Genomic DNA, 21,818 nt, shown 5'->3' on the forward strand with positions numbered 1-21,818 from the left:
ACCGTATCAGTTTTGCATTGCTGGAATTTACAAAATTTTAAATTTATAATGTTTCTGCAGAATTTAAATTTATTTAACCAAAATCTCACCCCCAATGCATTGGGGATTAGAGAATACTGCAGTCTTTGCATTGCTCATAGGATGAGGTTTCCTTTGCTTACTTAGAAGGGAGAACATCAGAGAAAGAAACTGGAATTTTGCTTTCACTTAGAGAAAGAGGTTTTCTTTGCCTGCTTAGAATAGAGTTCTAAGCAGTCAGAGTTCTCCACAGGAGGAAGAAACTTCAAAAATTGGTTTTGGTAATGGAAATTGTTTTCTCTACTTGCTTAGTTGGGAAATTTGTCATCCAGAAAGGGGAAGTTTTCTCTAGTTTGGAAAAGGTAAGCTCTGCCATTAACTTCTTAAAAATTGATGATAAATTGGATAAAATCATAACTTTGAGGCTTCAGCTCCATTTCTATGCATTTCTGTCATCTCCAATGGAATTACAATTCTTTGTCATTGTTTTAAACGGCATTGAATTATTGCCATGTTGTAAGCCACCCTGAGTCCCCTCCAGGGTGAGAAGGATGGGATAAAGGTATAGTAAATAAATAAATAAATGTTTCTGTGCATTTACATCATTATCAATCACCATTGTGAGTCCAGGAAGGAAAAAGCAACATAAATCTGGACTCAACCGTATTCATATCCTCTGCTCACAAATTATATCTTCTCTTCCCTCTGTCCACTCAAACTCCAGCCAGTCATCACATCCACTCATTCAAACCAGCATTGGAAGCAACAACCAAGGTATGGATTTCCTGTTTCTTCACACGGTGTTATTGCCCATCCCTTCCTTTCTACAATGGCCATGGCTGCTGTCACCATTGACACTGCTCTGAATCAGCCCAATCATTCTTCATTTGGGCTGCAATAACTGGTGGCTAGTAGAAGAACTCCAATGATCTGAGTCTGAAACAATAATAAAAGACTGCTGAGATGGGCCGGCATGTTGAGGAAATAGTGCTGGATCAACTTACACTATATTCCCATGAATAAGTCTAGAAATTTTAGTCAAAGAATCAATCCAAAAAAATTGGGTCAATTTATCCACAGGTCAAAGTAAGTAATGTACCTGAATACTTACTAAAATAAAGAAACCATCCTTTTCTCTGCATAGAGTGACAAAAGATGAGAACTTATGCCCCTTCCACACAGCTGAACAAAATCCCACATGATCTGCTTTGAACTGGCAGTGTGGACTCAGATAACCCAGTTCAAAGCAGATATTGTGGGATTTTCTGCCTTGATATTCTGGGTTATGTGGCTGTGTGGAAGAGCCCTTAGTTCAGCCCAAAAAATGTAAATAAGTATTGATCCCTCTTCTACCCTGCTGGGATTCAGAAGGGCCGTGAAAACATGGTTATGTGCCCAAGCTTTTGATGAGTAAATGACAAAGTTGACATGGCCTGATTTAAGGATGAAGCATGAGGATCTCGGATGAATGGAATTAATTATATATACATTTTTAAGGTTTTTATAATGTGTTTTAACAATGTTATTAACAGATCTGTTTATATTGTTTTGTTTTTATGATTGCAATTTGGGCATTAAATTTTGCCAATTTTTGTAAGCCGCCCTGAGTCCCCTCGGGTGACAAGGGCGGGGTATAAATGTTGTAAATAAATAAATTCTAGTCTGTGCTGTGGCACCACTTTTTAAATGCCTGGGCTGGAAAATGGTAGTGGCAGTGACCAGGGCAGCTGGCCCTTTGAAGCAAAATGGATAGTTTCTCCTCTCAGTGGGAAGACCATCTACTTATCCACTGGTCATATCAAAAGCCATAATTTTAGTCCCAAACCCTACCATCGACTAATATATGAACTTGACTTATACACAGTATACACAGAAAGTTGAACCAGTCATTCATTTCCAGTCATATTTAAACTGAGGCAGACTGATTTTAATCTAATTACATTGTTAATTGAGTTGATCCCTCATTCACTTCCATAATTTAATCAGCTAATGCAGTTCAAAGTGTTAACTGTTCATTTTCACCTCTACAGCCATCTGAATTCCCCTATTAAGAAGCCCACTCCTTGAAATAAAATTTGTGGTAAAACTCAGCTTGTAACAAGGTGTTCTGAGCAAAAGAAGAGAGAAAAGAAGACAAAGGGATATTGCAGTAGCAGATATGGTTCTGTTCTGGACAAAAAGGTCTGCAGCTTCTCTGCCCATTACAACAATCCCAATCCTCCAATTAGGCACACTGGTATTTCCCAGCAAAATGATTTCAGCTGTAGATCTGCCAGCTGTGAAGAATGAAAAAGATTTTAAAAACCACCAGTACCTCCTTCCACCATATTAACTGAAGTTTCAACAGCCATTACAAGGCTGTCCTAATGCGCACACACAAAAACCCACACTGAAATTCCAAAAATAAATACAACACTCAAGGGTTAGTGAAGGTCTTCTCCCCATTCATTCCTCCAGCTCTCAAAGGGCAAAATCCATACATTAAAAATATAAATGCAGGTTTACAAGGCCACTGGAAAATTTCTCCAAATTCATTCGAGCCTCAAAGGCCACTACAGAGTTCTCCAATTTTAACAACATTTTCAAAAACCACTACAAGGAACCCCCAAAATGTAATGAATTTCAGATGAGAAATACAAACAGGAAAATATAAATTCAAACCTCAAAGGTGCAAGTTGTCCCAAAATAAATATAGGTCTCATAGGCCAAATATGAACATTTTAAAAATTAGGAGGATATAAATCTCACCTAAGGGGAATCACAGGTTGCACCAAAACAACTACATAAAGACTCAAAATGAATACAAGAACCAAAGCAAAGGAATAGGGAAAAATAACCACAAGCCACAATCTGACTGTTCCAACAAAAGTACAGATTCCTTGAATGTGGCTTGGGGGGGGGGGGAGCTGCCACCCTAAACCAGGGGACTACCCACCAGGATTCAAAATTCTGCCATAGAGAAGCAAAAATAACCACGAGTTCCTCATTATAGTTTTAACATTTTAACATTTATATATACTCAGTCATGACTCCCAAATAGGTGGTAGTAAAATAAAATTAGAATTACCCTGTATTTATCAACCAACTGCACTCTGAATACTCCACCTGCAAATTGCTGCCAATCTCTATTCTGGGCATGCTCAAGCAGATTGAAAATTAAGAGTTGTAGAAAGGTGCTTCTGCCCATATTTCTCTTTTCCTTGGGAGAGATGATTAAACCCTTCCTTTCATAAAAGGGAATATGATCGTATTTTGCTTCTGGGGTGTTTGGAACATGCTATTAGTAATAAACTACAGAGAGGGAAATGAGAGCATGAGAAGGGTTTTTTCTCCTTTGCACCAACTCAAATGGCTGACAGCTGTGAGTAATTCTCAGCTCAGAGTGGGATCTCTGGTTATTCTGCATTTCATGAGAGGGTTGAATGAACAGGAGAAGGGATACAAATGAATAGAATTTTTCAAATGGATAGGCTGCCCAACTGTTACGTAGGGTGCAGCTATGTTGTAGAATTAATGGACCACTAACAGCCATGGCTCAATGCAATAAAATCCTTGGGGTTATAGTTTGGTGAGGCACCAGCACTCTTTGGCAAATAAGGTTAAAGACTTTGTAAAACTACAACTCCTATTATTCCATAGCATTGAGCCAGACAGTTAAAGTGGTGTCAACTGCATTCATTCCATAGCGTAGATGATCCCACAGTGTTAGTCCCACTCCAGAATTGGAGGGGAGGGAATTAATGAGCTTGCTATGAGGTGCACATGGGTCTCCATAAAGTTTAAGGCTGGGTTATAGTGAGCTACCTATCAGCCAATTTTCTCCTTCCCAAACAAACTGCAGAGTTAGGGTGCATCTCAAGTATGATTCTATGGCCAATGTCCATTTGGGATCTGAAAAGGATCTAGAAACTTGGCGGAGTTTGTACTTCCTACTCCGTCCTGTATTCATTGTACTCCTCTATCGTAACTGAAGCTGTCACACTTTCTTTCTTTTCCTCATAGTTTTGCCAATGATCTCATAAATTAGGGCATTAGAAAGGCCAATGACGTAAACTACCTTTTTTGAAATAGGAACTAAAATAAGATGTAAAATGGAGAGCCCTCTCCATGAATTTTCTCCATTGATTGACGAATGGCAAGAAGGTTGGAGGAAACAGGACCTTGCTTTCCACAGAGCGATGAAGTGGCTTGTTGCAGTGAGAAGTCAGTATTTAGTGTCCAGTACATTAGTGTCTTCTCTCATTTGAAGACACATTTGCCAAGATTTTAAAACGTGTGGAACTATATGTCAAACCCTTTGTAAAGCTCATGTCATTATTCTCGTATTTTTCATCTAAGCATGTAAGTAGGTCTCATATATCTCTGATTTACACAAGGCAGTGCAGGTTTCTTCTGCCTTTTCTCCAGAATCTTTATTACATTCCAGCAGGAGCATGATTTATGAAAACACTTCATCAAAATAATCACCCCAGGAGCCTGAGAAAATGGTAAGCCACTGTCAAGCATGGGTTACCCATCAAAAGATGTAGAGAAACTACATTTTCCAGGAACAGGAGAAAAGGTCCATAATAGTGTCAGGTCTTTGGTTCCTGTCATTTTATTCATCTCAGAAATGAAACCAAGGATAGTGTCTTTTTTAAAAGATCATACTAAATGTCAGTGGTTTGTCTCAGGGCATCAATTTTGTCAGTTCTTTGTGGTTACATGGCTTTGCTTGAATCTTCTCTGCTATTGTGTTGGGAGATTTGTACCTTTCCAAGAAACGTACAACCTGTCACCAAGAGGCAAGTACAAAAAGATCCTGAAAGAAGGTTTCAGGGTGCATATTTGTGCAGTGAAATTTACAAAATGTGCACTGGCTTTTTGAAGACAAGCTGAATAGCAAGTAGGTCCCTGCATTTTTCAGGACTTTTACTCATGCCTGAAGTGTAGTTCCCTCACTTTCTGTGCAATGACTTTCCGAGAGTCTTTTAAAAAAGTTATTTATTGAATAAAATCAAATTTTAGCAATACATTAAAGATGACAGCTTATACACCATTAATATCAGAAGTTAGCCATGTTACATAGTTGGATAATAGTATGCCAATGTGAGATCTGTGTGAAGGTGAGAAAAACTATTGAAAACATTTATGCATTTTAAGTTATTATGTTAACAGATCAATCCCAAATGTCTGGCCATGTAATGGGATGTTTCAAAAGCCACCATGGTGGTTCAAATAGTTAATGATCTGGAACTATTTTCCTCAGAAGTTGTGCATGTTTTCCTCTAATAAATTTAAGTTCATTGGATTTTTTTTTCATCCAGTACAAAGTCTAAAACTACCTGGAACAAAATGTAATATCCACATTTCAACAAAAAAATGTGCATCTCTATTCATAAATAAAATGCATAACAGCAACCCAAATGTTGGAAAGTGAGGTCTAATAGTCTAAAAACAACTTAAACACGATAGTTTACCACTTTTGTCTGCTTTTGAATGAGAGTTTAGCCATAAAGTTCAATTGTAGCCCAATTCCTCTCCATAAATTCCAGTCCAAATTTTCCATACTTGGCTGCACTGTTTATTTGTGTATCTATTTATGTCCTACCTTCCTTCATAAAAGTGAGAATAGGTGTATTTTTATTAGCAACACCAGAATATGTCAGTTTGGAGTTACGAGGTAATTGCATCACAGTAAATTGATTTATGATCACATAAAGTAAAGGGGAAATGCAGTGCTGCACAATATTTGTATTCTCCAGAGAGAAGCTGAATCATATCTACATTTCTGGGCCTACTACATAAAAGAAAACAGCAGCATGGCCATTGTGAAGCAGTCCTAATTCACAATGTGTCCTAACATTAATATATCCTAATGTACAGTGGGGCACTATGCACACCAGGACATGAGCCTTCTTTCATAGCATCCTATTGTGCATTATTGTGATTCAGTGGCTTCTTTGCCTATTTTGTCTGCAACATAACTCCATCCATCACCCTCAAATTATGCATGTTAGTTTTTGATGCAAACTTTTGGCCAATAAGTTATCTAAAATGTTTTTATGGATTAAATGTCAAAAAAATTATTTTTAAAAAACTGTTTCTTACCCATTCTTGGTTGAGATCCTACTGAGAATATAGGATTTTAGAGGAAACCAATGTGGCAGTACTGGCAGGTGAAGACAGACAGGAGCTCTCCCTGCACATCTTCCCAGAAAAAAATGTGGATTGTGGAATCACCTGAGAAAATACGAAGGTTTTGGAAACCTCCTTTCATAGACTGGAAAAATGTCCCATAAACTTGCACAGCTGGCTAGTTATACAATATGAAGCCCTAACAGGATTCCTGCCAGGGTCTGCAGCTGGGAACCCTGTACTACACGAGTAGGTTCTTCACTCAATTTATTTCAGCATGGATTTGCATGCTCTATAGTCCACTTCTTCAAATACTACTTATCCACAATTTCAGAAGCATGTGTGTGTGTGTGTGTGATTCATGTTTGAGATGAGAATAGAGTAGTCAGAATGACATTAAATATTAAACTATTGACAGTGACAGCTACATTATTAACACTTGCTATTCACAAAAATGTTAATAGCATGAACATTTTGACACTTGGTAACCAATTAGCACAGGTAGTGTGATAAGAATCTATTATGCCAATTCAACCCCCTAGTGATGACTGGAACATCTAAGTAATTATAATCTGCAATCTGTTGTTTGAATTTCCGTCTATTCTTGAACAATCAGGCTTTTAAACCAAGTGGACATACTAAGAACGGCCAGGGCAGCAAATCTACATCCTCTGATATATTGAAGGAGAAAAAGAAACAATGAAGATCACAGAAACAGAAAACATATTCATGCTTTCCTCAGATCACATGAGGAATCTAAACAGAACTAAACTGAGACAAAATCAGCTGGCTAAATCCTGAAAGAAAGGTTCCACAACAACGAAAGGCTGCATAACCTAAGACACAAATATAAGATAACCCAAGAAGTAACTGGTGTGCGTTATTCCATTGTAATCTGGTTTTACTTCTAACCACACCTTGTCACCTTCCTCCAATCTAATTATTGTACTTCCAGACAGGTTTTCATAACCAGTTGGGGTAATCTGGTAGGTTGCCACCACTTGTTGACCATTTTTCACTAGGACGACATTTGAATTCCTGGTTGACTCCATATTGTAGCCGAAGAAATAGACTCCTGGGATTTGGCAGGTGAAGACTCCTGACGCTGCATCAAAGTGTTGCTGTTCATTGTAGATTATGTTATGAAACACAATGGGCACATTAGGAGCTGGATAATTTGCTCCCAAATGTGCTGCAAAACCAGATTTCATCTGTGGTTGACACAAACCAGGAAGACCAGGAGTACCGTTGTCTCCATGTTCACCTTTTGGTCCAGTTGGCCCATGTTTTCCTGGAAGTCCTGGCGCACCAGGAGGCCCAGCAGCACCTAAACAAGCAGGGTGAAAGGGCAAAATAGCTCTGAATTTCAGCACTGAGGCCCCTTACACAGATGTATAAAACCCCACATCATCCGCTTTGAACTGGATTATATGACAATGTGGACTCAACCCAGTTTAAAGTTGATATTGTGGATTATCTGCCTTGATATTCTGGGTTATATGGCTATGTAGAAGGGCCCTAAATTGCATGCATGCAATCCAACATCGCAATTTGGCAGAGGCAGTTCAGATTCATACTCTATCTTCCCACTATTTCAGCTGCTTTCAAATGCCCCTGTTTCCAAATCCCCCTCCTACTTTCTATCTTCAGCTTCATCTTACTTCAATACCTGTAAACTGAATTCAAAGTGCAAAAGTGGATGGAAATAGTGGCAGAAGAGGAGAGGAAGGAGTAGATCTTTGCCTTTGTCATTAGGCTCAGGCAAAAGAAAATGTTGCTGTCTTTCCTTGTTTGTGTTTCCTCATTAATAACTTTAGCCATATTTGACCACACATAGCTATCTCTTGTATAGTGTACTTTGGCTTTCAAAGATTCTGCAGCCTATCCTGGAAAAAATTACCAGTAATTTAAGAAAATTGCTGAAATACAGAGCCACTTACATTTTTCACCAAGGCTCATCTACACTTACCATGTAATGCAGTTTGAAACTAGCTAAATAATGCATGCCATCAAAGCCTAATGCAGTACAGGTTAAGGATAGTAAAGGGCATCAAGCAACATTGGGGGAATGTCTAAAATAAGCCTATTAATGGGCTGCAGCAAGCTCCAAATCTAAGCCACAGCACACAGCAATAAGACTGAGAGTGTTCTTCTAACATATGGCAATGTCATCTGGGCAAACGTTAGAAAAACATATTAACAACATATATATCATAATGTCATTTAAGGACTCTAATAAATTATCACAGTATGTTCTGAGACCAAAATTACCTAACTGCACCATTCCTAACAAATTAAGAAAGTCAGTTTATGGATTCATTGTGTATCACAGCATAATTATTATTATTACTATTATTATTATTATTTTATTTTTGTACCCCGCCACCATCTCCCCAGGGGGACTCGGGGCGGCTTAGAGATATAAAACCAGCATACAGTAATATCAAATACAAAAACACACACAAAAACACCCCTTAATAATTAATAAAATAATAATTAAAATACCTTTTGAGTTGCAGTAAAAGCGGAAAGGCAAGGCTCCTCCATGGCTTATGCAGGGAGAGTGGGGAGCCAGGAGAGGCTCAAAGGCTCTTATAGCAGAAAAGTGGCGGGAAAGGTGGAAAGGCAAGTCTCCAAGGCTTGTGCAGGGAGCGGGACAATGCAGGAAAGGGGGGGAAAGCTGTGGGGGCCGGATAAATGGCTCCAGGGGGCCGGATGTGGCCCGCGGGCCGTAGTTTGGGGACCCCTGCCTTAACACATCGCCAGCCTACTGCCATATATGGAGTTAGTTCCTGGTATCCTTTGGCACAGCTCCACATTTCTCTTTCCTCCTTAATTTGATTTTAATTATCTCAATTTTAGGTGACCGAGTCTCAACTTTAAGTGACTGATCTCATCAGTCCTTAAATCTTCAACTCTCCCAGCATTAACAGCTGCTTTTATTCAAATTTAATTTCTTCCTTTGCCTCACCTGTCTTGATAATTGATAATAATTATTATCAATTATTCCCCCATTCTGTAGGATGTCTGTGTAGCATCTACCATTCCGATATCTTATGTCAGCTAGTCACCTGTTGTAGGCAACAGACAGACTGAAAGGATTTTTAATGGAAACTACTTCTCTACAGATTACCTTATTGTTTCTATTTATCCCTCTTCTACTCATTTTTTAAAAGCAGCATTAGACCTATTTCTTACACCAGCACAGGTATTATGTGAAAGAAGAAGTATCAGTTAGTCAAAGGAGGCCAAAAACATTATAATCCTTCTTGAAAGCATATTTCTTATTAAATTGGTTCAGAAATATACCTTGTTCTCCGGGGTCCCCTTTCTCTCCCTTTTCTCCATTGAATCCATTATGACCAGGGTTTCCATTGAGTCCAGGAGGACCTTGGGGTCCTGGTATACAACATGGGATATTGTGGCTAACTTGAACCTCTGCAGTTGCCACCAAAAGGACCGTTAAACTCCAAACACCTATAGCAACAGGAAATTTGTATGTCAGTATGAACGAGACTAAAAGCCTCATACACCCATCTTTTTGTCTAATGCACACTTTGTGAAAAGAAAATGAATGGGTGAAATAGTATGTGCAAAAATGAAACTTCTGATAGGAGTAACTTATGACCATGATGTCCAATTTCCATATGCCATTCATCATAATGTTGTGTGCTCACTAAAAGTGCATCGACATAATAGAATTGATGCAGTTTGACACTGTTTTGACAGCTATGGCTCAATGCCATAGAAGTCTGAAATTTGTAGTTTCATGAGCCATCAGCAGTTTTTTGGCACAGAAGGCTAAAAAGCACAACTCCAGTGATTCCATCACATTGAACCAAGACAGTTAAAGTGGTGTCAGACTACTATACATTAATTCTATGGTTTAGATGCACTCTAAGTGATGAGCAAAAATTAATCTTTCCTAGAATACAACTGGAAGGAAATAAGGAAGTACTTTTTCACACAGCACACAGTAAAACTGTGAATTTTGCTATCACAACATATAATGATGGTTACCTCCTTGGACAGGTTTAAATTGTAATTCCCATTATACAGGTGTATTATATTTAAGCTATTAATTTTATTTTTATGTAAGTATTTGCATTTAAGATTTTAATATAAGAATACCTGTCCAACTCACAGTGTCAAAACGTCTCTAACAATGCAATACAATCAAGCATTAAAAGGGAGGAGAATTGGACTGATTAAGAAAATTAAAAGAAACAAACCTTTCCAAAAATGTTCATGACACTGATATGATAGCAGCAGCATGGGTATTTGGAAATGATTTCCGTCTTGCAAGCCTGTTTTCTTCTCCTAAGTGCAGGTTCTTTTGAAGAGTCAAAATACCCGTTGGACTTCAGTACATTCCTATACCCTTTTGCCCATTCTCTTTTATTGATGGTCATAATATTTATTGCACAAGGAAGCAAATTCCCAGCATTTCTTCACTTACTTATTAACTCCTTATCTGCTTTCCCAATTAATTCCTCTCAAACAAAAACAAAAAAAGCACAATTTATCTATACCCATTTCTGTAAAATGAAAATTCTGATATTGGTCTGTTACAAGAAACTTAAAATAACTAATGCCTCTTCTACACTGCCATATAAAATCTAGATTATCTACTTTGAACTGGATTATATGGCAGTGTAGACTCATATAATCCAGTTCAAAGCACATAATGTGGATTATCTGATTTGATCATCTGGATTATATGGCAGTGTAGAAGGAGCCTAATTGAAATAAAAACATTTTACATAGGAGGCAAAGGTAACTTGTTTATATAATTCATTGTACCGACTAAATCTAGAATGCTGTGACAAGTTGTAAAAAAAGAGCAGACGTGCTCTCAAGAAGGAGATATAGCTAAGACAGAACAGTTTAAACTTGTTCTGCTTAACAACCTTTTGACTCAATGTAAATAAATCAATACTTCAACAGGCAAATCATCTGTTAACATTTACAGCTCTGCTCTTTAAAGCTATGATGTCTAGTCTAGGCAAGCAAACTTGACATTTGAATATTATACTCATTTGTGATCCCATCCCTGTGTGAAGAGATTATTAAAATGCTGTCCTAGAATACATAAACTTTGTATCTTTTTCCCCATGAAGAACAAGAAGATATGCCTCCAGTTTCCTGTAAGTTAAACTTTAGATATTGTGTTACAAGATATACCACTAGCTTCAGCTGATTTTTCAGGTCAAATTTCTTAATATACTTACAGATTCTATGAAGGGTCCACATGTGCCCATGCATTGTTGGGGTTTACCTACAGTCATCCATACAGATGTTGCACGATGTTACATGAAGAATGTGATGTGCCTATGTGTTGCCAGTTTATCCTAAGAATTCACTTCCCAATTGTTTTTAAATGTGTCTGCTTTTGATATCCTAGATATTCTAGGTTCTTAGTCGCACGCAGATTGAGTACAATTGGGGCACTAGAGATGCAGCTTTATCCTTTCTTAATTACATTTCTTGCTGACAATTATATGAATTGACTGTCTATCCTGGGCCTCAATTATCCGGGGCCTGTTCTAACCTAATTGACACGTCAAAAGCTAGAAAGACAATCTCTTTGAGCAGTGGAGTCCATACTTTCAAGCCCATTCCCACTCCCTCCTCATTTAAATGCTTGCCTCACACTGCATTGTAGCAATGTTCTCTATATTTGCCTCTAGATGTCAGTCTAGGATATGCAAAAGTATATCCCAGCAAAAAAGAAGTACTATACATACATGGAATAGATCTGGTTCACATTTTTGTGACCTTCTACACTATTAGAAGGTGCAGAAGCCCTGTAATTCTAGGTTCAAACAGAACCAGAATATGTGCATGCTGTCATTAATGGGTGAAGGTCCACTGAATAAACGTGTAACAAAATGCTACAATTTAAAGTGCAAAGATTAAAGTGCTTCTGGCACCCAGCTTTAATATAGTTATGGAAGTCAAGCAAAATGAAGGCATTTTCCCTCCAAGTAATGTTTCTGTCCCCCTCCCCATGAAATTTTCCATTAGTTCCTAAATGTCTATCATTGTAAAAATGAGAGATCAAAGAAATGCTTATCCCTAGAACAGTTATATTTATTGTCTTCCATTCCCTTGATAACTTCGTTGCTGTTAATTGCCATGAAATCAATTTGGACACAAGCAGCTCCATTAATGAGAGATCTTTAAGATCTTTGGGGAGAGAGGGTGAGTTATAAATAAAATTATTATTATTATTATTATTATTATTATTATTATTATTATTATTATTATTATTATCAAGTTACCCTATTATTAACAGCCCTTAACAGATTTTGCAAACTCAGGGTCATGGCTTGCTTGACTCTCTGTTATTTGGCTTTCCTCTTTTCCTACAGCTCTCTACCTTGGTGTGTGTGCATCCAAGAGTAAACCCCTGAATTTCAAACAGTTTTCTTAAGCAAGGACTACTTCTTCCTCTAAAATATAGCCTATAGCATTTGGTATTAATTGGCAATCTCTCATCCAAGTACTAACTATAGCCAACTCTGCTTAGGATCTGGTGCCTTTAGAGTATTTAAGCTTTATGGACACTATAGACTACTAGAAAATAAAATAAATCCAAGATCAATTCAAGCCCGAACTTTTATAAGCCAACACAGATAAACTAAAACTGCGATCCTTTGCATATATCATATGATGATGTGATTCATTGGAAAGGATGATGGTGGTCCACTAAGTCGAAGGCTGTAACAAAAGAAGTAGACTCATTAATATGAATTGTCTCTGCCAACAAAGTCACAGCCCTGAGTTTTCAGGGCCTTAGCATAGCTGTTACTAAGAAGGTAGAAATAATAGATTTGGAAGAGACCACATGATCCATCTAGTAGGTAAAGGGAGATATCACATTAAATGTCACAGCTCCAGTCTATAAAATCCAGAGATTTGTACTTAATTGTATTTAGACCAAAGGATTCTAATGCTTAAACAAACTGCAAATTCAAAGATTCTTTAGATATGGCAATTAATGTGGCTTCAAACAACTGTAACTGTGCAGGGAAAACAGGGCTCAGAGTCTTAAGTTATGATGTTCTGCTCCTGGAGCAATGCCTACTATTTTATCCAGGTCTTAGATATCTATGAACCTGGTATCATGTTGAATCTGCTATGTTGAATTGGACAAAATAGTAGACATCACACGAGGAGCAGAGAAGTCTAAATCTCATATTAAAGTAAAAATCTGAGAATTTTATAGGCTGGAGCTGTGACACTTAAAAGTAATGTAAGTGTGAAAGAGGTTTAGATGTCCTAAAATTCAGCTCCATAAGTAAATTTAGGAGGAAAAAATTAGAGTTTGAAATTCTACTGGTTCCTGAAGTCTGGTTCCTCACATTCCCTGTGCAGGAAAGAAATCTATCCCCTAGCAGTAGATGGCAAAACTCGGCATGATTTTGGCTGTGAGCCCACTGAGGTCTGGAACAGTGATGGTTGGTGTGAGAAGTTCAATCCTTATGCTGGGAGGATGGCTCGAAGAAGGCATGTGGTGGCTGAGAGCTCTCAAGAGCACTTTCAACTGCCACCTGTATTGCGCTCTTCCCGGCATAATGCCAAAAGGACAGCATGAGAATGGGGGAGGAGGGTGGAGAGGGGGATCAGAGGGGAGGATCAGGGTAGTTACCGTGTGTCTCGCCTTCCTCCCAGCATAAGGATAGGGTGAGCAGCCCTGCCCTTACCCTGGGAGGACAACCTGAAGATGACCCAGACCCGGCCCTGCCCCCTCCTGGCCCCTTCCTCTCCCAGTGTGTTCCTGGGGCCCCTCCTTCCTGGCCTGGCCCTCCCAGCTGGGCCCACAATGCGGCCCCAAGACAAAATAGTTTGCTCATGCCTGCTCTAGACTAGTAGACAACTTTTAAATAATTATTTGTTGTGGTTAAAAAACATAGAATGTCCAAAAAAACTTTAAAAAATAAATTTCAAATAACTACTTTTTCTTCTTTAAAATAGATAGGAAAGCACAGGATATGGGAGGAAACAGCTGTGAAATTCTATGCAGTTTGTGCTCTATGTAGTTGCTTAAGGGCATTTCTCATACTCTGCACACCTTGCAGTCTGGATGATGGTTGCAAGCTCTCAATATATCCTAAAATTCCAATCCCTAACATCAACAGAAGTGAGCAGGCTTAATTCAATACATAGTTATTAGAAATGTCCACGTTTTCCCATAGATATGAGACTGTTTTTCTTCATCCAGAATAATGTATCTTAGTCATAAGTCTGAATCCAAAGAACTATTTTAGTTGTGCCCAGCAGCTTTGGCATATGATATGAAAAAAAAATCTACAGAAAGCTACATAATTGAAACACTGGAGCAGTCAGCATTCCTGAATATGGTTGCTTTACCCAAAAGAGCATTTAATTTCAAGACAAATAGCATAATAGGATTTCAAAGATGTATTTTTCTGCCACTGCATATCTGCCTAGGCCCCATAGTTGCATTGCCTCATAGTTTAGCACTTCCATTATGAGATGGATGGAAAGGTTACCTTGAAAAAGGTGGTGTTTTGTGTGTGTGCTTATAATCAGTGCCTATTCTCAGCTTCTAATTACTCTCCCCAGTCCCTGATGGAAACAGGTAAGTGATGAAGTGACAGGTGCAGGTGGGTTACAGTAGATAGATATCACCTGTATTCCTTTTATTAAAAAAACCCCCACCAAGAATAGCTTCTTGATGCCAGGAGCACTGAGAAGAAGCCAGAAACGATTTAATCACAAACAGCCAAATGACATACTGTTGTTTGCAAGGAAATGACTGTTCTGTGTTAAACAATTGGCCATCTCCCTGGTGTAGCTACTGCAAACATCACTGATGCTGAATCACTGTATCCAGAGGCAATGATGGCACATTTCCAGACAAGCTCTCATGTTTCATGTTAAATTAATAAAACCTGTGATATGGCCCAGTAGGGATGTTAGGTTTTATTATCTCACGTATTCCAAAATAGTGATATGCTACAAATGACTACTATATGTTCATGTCCTTCTGTATGATTGTACTGATACCAGACAGTTAACAGAAGAACAAAAAATGTTTTTATACCATTTGTTGGGAAAATTCTTGGAATCATAGTCCAGAAAAGTAAAAAGAGAAATAAGTGGGTCTAGGAGATAATTAAGCCAGAACTATCCATGGGGAACAGGATGACTGGTCTTAGATTTTTCCCTTGGACATATCTTGAGAAGACATGACTCACTATAAAATACAATAATGTTTGGTAAGATAGAAAACAGAAGGAAAAGAGGAATACAGAATGGATCCAACCAAGGAAACCACAGCATGATCTCTACAAGACCTGAGCAGGGCTGCTGATAACATTAAGTCCATAAACCAGTGGTTCTCAACCTGAGGTCACCAGATGTTTTTGGCCCACAAGTCCCAGAAATCCCAGCCAGTTTACCAGCTGCTAGGATTTCTGGGAGTTGAAGGCCACAAACATCTGAGGACCCCAGGTTGAGAACCACTGCCATAAACCAAAGTCAACTACACAGTAGTTAACTACAACAACTTGCAGAAACTGGGAAACTACCAATCAGTGGTGTCATTGGGAAAAGGTATAGCTGTCTGAAGGCCACAGAAGACTTAACTTCATTCCTGGGAAGACTGGATTCAACAGCAGTCCTGAGTTTATCGTCCCAGAACTGATTGCAGTAAATGTCTTGCTCATAGAAAAGATGTTAACATTTTAAACCCAAACCTATTAAAAACAATGACAAGGGGGCGGCATCTATTACTCCTCTTGTCTCTTCATTCATTTAACAAGCAACCTCAGCTTCTGCAGGAATCTATTTCTGGGTTCCATCATTCCAATTGCAGAAATATCAACTCCACTGGATCTCTGTTAGCTTGAACCTATGAATAATAAAAGAGAAATGTTCAACTAAAGCTTGGGCTCATCGGCAGTTTAAACCAAGCATGAATAATTGAGCATATTTCCTTTACAGGAACAAAAGCAGCTGGCAATGGAATTGTTAATCCTATTCACCCCCAGTGCTTCTCTCTGAAGATGCTCCTTTTAGCCTTACCTTGTAACGCAGTTATCAGATTCAAGTGAGGGAAGTATAAATAGAGCACATGACATGCCAGTACATTTCATTTTAGTCAATTAGTTAGAAAATTAAAAAGCAGTGAGTTCCAGTAGTGGAAGACTGACATATATGTAATAGCTTGTTTTAAAGCCCATGGTTCATAGCCGGATTTTATTCTGTTTGGATGATTCAGTAAAGAGGCAATAAATCTAAAGGTAAATGGAAATGCAACCAGGGTGATTGTACTACTGATGCTGATAAGCTCCCTCTCTGAGAGCATGAATCTTTGCCTTACTTCAGTCTCAAAAGGAAAGGAGGAGAACTCCTGAGAATTACCGTGAAGCTTCTAGAAAGTCAGCCACATCAGGGTATATAACTGCATTTGTGAGATATTTCTTTTGTCCTCCTCTTCAGAAGGGGAATATCTAACCCAGGCATGGGGAAACATCCGCCCTCCAGATGGCACAGGCACAGGCACAGGCAAACTTCGGCTCTCCAGGTGTTTTGGACTTCAACTCTCACATATCCTAACAAACTAATGCCTGTTAGGAATTGTGAACTTGAAGTCCAAAACATCTGGAGGGCGGATGTTTCCCCATGCCTGCTCTAGCCTCTTGTCCATAATCTGAAGGCCGATCTGGAACTAATAACAAAATCATAGAATCAGAGAGTTGGAGGAGACCACAAGGGCCATCCAGTCTAATCCCTTGCTATTCAGGAACATCCAATCAATCATTTCAGACTCAGGCCTCATCTACGCTGCCATATGATGTAGTTTCAGGATGCAGTTTAACTGCATTGAACTGGATTATATGAGTCCACAGCCATATGATCCACTTCAATGTAGTTAAAATGCATTCTGAAATTACATTATATGGCAGTGTACTGTAGATGATGCCTTGAAACTGGAGTTTCAACTGAAAGGATGTGAGAAAACTTTCTTTGCTTATATTTTCTGTTTCTGAAACCTTTTCCTTCAATTGCCAAAAATAATACTGAGTCGTTGTGTGTTTTCCAGGCTGTATAGCCATGGTCCAGAAGTATTCTCCTGACGCTTCGCCCACATCTATGGCAGGCAACCTCAGAGGTTGTCACAACCTCTGAGAATACTTCTGGAACATGGCCATACAGCCCAGAAAACATACAACAACCCTGTAATCCTAGCCATGAAAGCCTTTGACAACACAAAAAAGATACTACCAGTAATTTGCTCATACTGCAGTGTTGTTTTCATTGTTGTGTTCTTCCAAGTCATTACTGACTTTTGGCAGCCCAAAGGCAAATCTATCGTGGTTTTCTTGGCAAGATTTCTTCAGAGGTAGTTTGCCATTGGCTTCCTCTGAGCTCAAAAAGATTTGCCCAAGATAATTCAGTGGGCTTCCATAGCTGAGTAAGGATTTGGACTCTAGTCTCCCAGAATCCTAGTCCAATACTGAAAACTCTACACCATATTTACTATCTTATTCAATGTATCCTTGAAGACAAATTGAGTAGGACCTCAATGGATCTGGCCCAGTGGGGAGGCTGGGTATTTAGATGTTTAACCCCTTATTTGACGCACCAACAGATCTGCTATAGATGGAAGTCACTGCCATCCAAAGGTCTCCTAGTCAACCATGCAGAGAACATAGGGTGGCTCTGTTAAGGTTTGAGGTCAAGCACTTCAGACTTCCTTATCTATAACTAAAAGGAAATGTTTCCCTTGATATCTCTTAATGGTATGTGAAGCTTAATCTAATATTCAGTATGTTTCCCTTTTTTCTGAGATGAGCTGCAACTCATTCTGTCAAAGAAAAAATGAAAACATATAGGTAGGATTAGAAATGGATTACCCACATTATATTGTTGCAGCATTTTCCATCATTCCTTAACATTGGCTGAGCCGGATGGGGATGTTAAGAGTTGGTTAGCAACAACTTTAGGCAGGCCAATACTTTCCTGATATACCTGATTTGGAGCCAAGCTTGTGAATTTCCAATACAATTTGGAAATAATTCCCATTATTGATGATAACGGGTCCAGAAAATGGAGTAGTCTGACTCGTTGGCTCCTTTGTTTGCAGCATATGCCTTGTCTGATATGAACTGTGCAATTGTAGAACCACTGTTGACAAGGCAGTAATTCAATCAGTGGGTTGTAAGAGATATTACAGAAAATGCACCAGGCAGGTCAGAAGTTCAACAGAACAAATTACAGCTTCAGGAACGAAGCTTTCTCTGTACATCTGAAATGCTTCATTAATAACTTTTGTTTAGCAAAGAAAAAAGAAAATATCAAATATCTATTTCTGTATAGATCAGTGGTATCAGCCTGAGCATGACAATACAAAGCAAAAATGTCTCACAGCCTGATTCTGTCTGTGCTTACCCAGAAATGATACATCTGAGCTCTGTGAGGCATATCTCCAGGTTAAGTGCATGAAGAATTTTGTGGGAAAATATTATCGGGTCTGAGTTTTTAAAACCAACAAGTAAAGAATAGTCATATTCTTTGAAGCTGATGGGACCGAATAGGAATATTTTACATCACCTTGACTAATTCTACCTATTGCATTTGGCAGCAGCTCTTCACTGAATGGCAAGAATTATGGCCATCATCACAGCATGTTGCTGTGAAATCCTCAAATTAGCTATAAATAGGATTTAAAAGTACCTCCCTTTTTTGTTTGTTCTGAATATCCTACTAGTCCATTTCATTGTCTTCAACCATATGGGCGAGGGGGGCATGCATATAACTATCTGTATTCTGCTTTCTGGATGTGGTTCAAGAGTAAAAATCATCAGGGTGGTTCTCAGCTGTTCGGCATGTCCAGCCTAAGCCTGAGAAATATTTGGGATACAATTCCCCAAATTGCCCAGCCAATATGAGGGACCTTAAATTGGGCTGAGGAGACACTTTGCCTTGGCCTGGAAGTTGGTTGCAATCCCCATTAGTCTAGAGAAGACATTGAGAAAAATGTAGATAATGCCTGATTTGTTAAGGTAAAGGTTTTCCCCTGACATTAAGTCCAGTCATGTCTGACTCTGGGGGTTGGTGCTCATCTCCATTTCTAAACCGAAGAGCCGGTGTTGTCCGTAGACACCTCCAAGGTCATGTGGCTGGCATGACTGCATGGAGCGCCGTTACCTTCCTGCCGGAACAGTACCTATTGATCTACTCACATTGGCATGTTTTCAAACTGCTATGTTGGCAGAAGCTGGAGCTAACAGCAGGCGCTCACTCCGCTCCTGGGATTTGAACCTGCGACCTTTCGGTCTGCAAGTTCAGCAGCTCAGTGCTTTAACACACTTCGCCACCGGGGCTCCTGATTTGTTATAGCCATTCAAAAACAGCATTCTCTGCCTTCGGGTCCAGTCCCTGCCTTCAGCCCTTCTCTACTCTAGCAAAAGTGTCTAGCAAAACATTAAAAATTGAGAAGCAGTTGTTTGCTTTCATCTTTTCAAAGGGGTCTATCTTATCAAGCACCTCATATGGGAAGGGATGTGAATTCAATAAATAAATATATTTATATACTTCTATTCTGTCCCAATCATACTTTGAATGTATAAAATTTACTTGTTGACAGCAAGTTTTCCTTGGCTTCCACACAGCTGAATAATATCCCACATTATCTGCTTTGAACTGGAATACATGGCAGTGTGGACTCAGTTATCCCAGTTCAAAGCAGATATTGTGCAATGTTTTTGCCTTGATATTCTGGATTATATGGCTATATGGAAGGGCCTCTAGTCAGCATAAGTGCTCTTGACTGTACTATATGGAATATTTTTGGAGTTTTCGCATTACTAAACTCTGCTCCAACTGTTCTACCTCTAAGCTCAAAATCCTTGAATGTTGTACCTTCCTTGCTAGGGAATTATTCCAGCACTTTTGAAAAGGTGTAGAACAATATCCTGTATCTTGTTCTGCTGTACAATATCCTATCTGAGATGCAATGACCGGAACTGTAAACAATATTCTAAGTGTGATAGGACTATAACATTTCATAAGAGCAATATGATACTGGTAGTTTTATTTTCAGTTCCTTTGTATGATCCCCAAGGCCACATGTATCTTGTTTGTATCACAGAATGTCTAGTTCATTCCAATGTCTCAAAGCCACATAGAACAAAAAGAAGCTGCCTTTTTCAACCAGTCCAATATCAAAGTGTTTTAAATTTTGATCTGTCCTGAATATGCCAAAGAAAAACCACCATTTTCTGAAAAGTATATTGCATCGCTATCTGGTTTTTTAAATACAGTGGAAATTCAGACCATCTCCTATAGCCATAAACATTAATGGCAAGAAATTAATATTGAAAGAAGCATCTATCCCAATATAGCAGCATATTATATAATATGCATGCTAAAATAAACACAATTTGCCAAAATAAACAATGTTTTTTTAACTGATGAAGATCACAGAACAATAGGATAATATCAGATTTTCTGTGTAGATAACTAAACAGAAAAGTGAATTATACTCTCAGTGTTAAGTGATAGCCTTTAACAGGCTTATCTCTACTCAGTTTTCTTAATATCAGATATTTACTTAAATAAATAAGAAAGGTGCAGCAGCATTTTCACACATTCAGGTAATTTAATAACATGTGTTGTTTAAATATAAAAGCCTAAATCAATGAATGCTTACATTCACTCCACCATATTGAACATTCTATGGTTTAAAAATCTGTATAACTTTTTAAAAATGCACCTCATTTCTAGTAGCCATTTTTCTTGGGCCAATATAACAATAAATTATAATTTCATTGAATACAGAGTTCTGACTTTGTTCTTCCATGGCGAAAGTTATACATGTTTGCTGAAGACATGACTGAAGTAAAATGAAGATTCTAGTTTACAATAATTTAAAGATCTAATTCATTTTACCCATAAAATATATTAATCTGACATTGGTTTGGATCCTCTGCAAGTAGAAAGCTTTGGATGGTCAGTCATATATCCCCTGGTTGTATCTCTTTGACCCAGCCTACCCTACTCCAGAGAGTAATTCCATTCTAATTCACTTTGGAGTGGCATGCAGTGGTAAGTACAAATTGGAACTGGATATACTCTTCACTCAGGCATTGGATCCTGGGAAATACCAATAACTGGTCAGCAGGTATTTACTAAACATTCCAGTTTTTCACCTCTGCCAATACTTTTGATTTCTGACAAAAGGAATATGGAAGATTATGTTTTAAAAGGGTTAATGGAATGCTGCTGTATCCACTCCTCCAGTGACCTCAAATATCTCAGCCCAACTTCATTTTTAGTGGTATTAAATTAGAATTGCTCTGGGATTAGCCAGGTTCTGTGTCATGAGCACATGGCAGAGCAGAAGGAACCAGTGTGGTGAGTATCAAGCCATATGTCATTTCTGAAATCATAAAGAAATTTCTCTGACTTTGATATAAGGCTAATACGTTGCAGTTGGCATGTCAAGGAACAGGGAATATGGTCTATATTACATTACAGTCACAGCATCTAGAATGTAAGGATGATTTCTGATCTTTTCTACTAAATGTAACAATTGGGGGACATTGTGTAAACACCATACTTTGCATAAAGATTGAACTGTGATGATAACATTCAGTCAAGATCCTCCTTGTCAGGGTTTCTGATACTCAAAAATATGTTTTGAG

The 21,818-nt window shown here is 38.5% G+C and overlaps 1 protein-coding gene across 2 annotated transcripts; it reads right to left on the reverse strand.

The window, feature by feature from the left end:
• Positions 1-4,983: 4,983 nt before the first annotated feature.
• Positions 4,984-14,965, reverse strand: LOC103278836 (collagen alpha-1(X) chain). Of its 2 annotated transcripts, XM_008110608.3 has the most exons (3): positions 10,368-14,962; positions 9,445-9,612; positions 4,984-7,462 (listed from the first exon to the last, which is right to left on the reverse strand). In XM_008110608.3, the coding sequence occupies exons 1-3, from the start codon at positions 10,408-10,410 to the stop codon at positions 6,972-6,974; spliced, it is 702 nt and encodes a 233-aa protein (XP_008108815.1). In that variant the 5' UTR covers positions 10,411-14,962; the 3' UTR covers positions 4,984-6,971. The 2 variants fall into 2 exon arrangements, with proteins under 2 accessions (XP_008108815.1, XP_062839088.1); XM_062983018.1 differs by having other exon boundaries at positions 9,445-14,965.
• Positions 14,966-21,818: the final 6,853 nt, after the last annotated feature.

Source organism: Anolis carolinensis, chromosome 5 (assembly GCF_035594765.1).
Source record: "Anolis carolinensis isolate JA03-04 chromosome 5, rAnoCar3.1.pri, whole genome shotgun sequence".
NCBI classification, from domain to species: domain Eukaryota; kingdom Metazoa; phylum Chordata; class Lepidosauria; order Squamata; family Dactyloidae; genus Anolis; species Anolis carolinensis.

Bases quoted from the DNA above. Each gene is read 5' to 3' on its own strand.
- LOC103278836 (XM_062983018.1), bottom strand. From the start codon at position 9,796: ATGATGAATGGCATATGGAAATTGGACATCATGGTCATAAGTTACTCC. The intron at 7,463-9,444 runs GTATATTTCTGA...CTGCTTGTTTAG, and splicing joins AGGGGACCCCGGAGAACAAG to GTGCTGCTGGGCCTCCTGGT.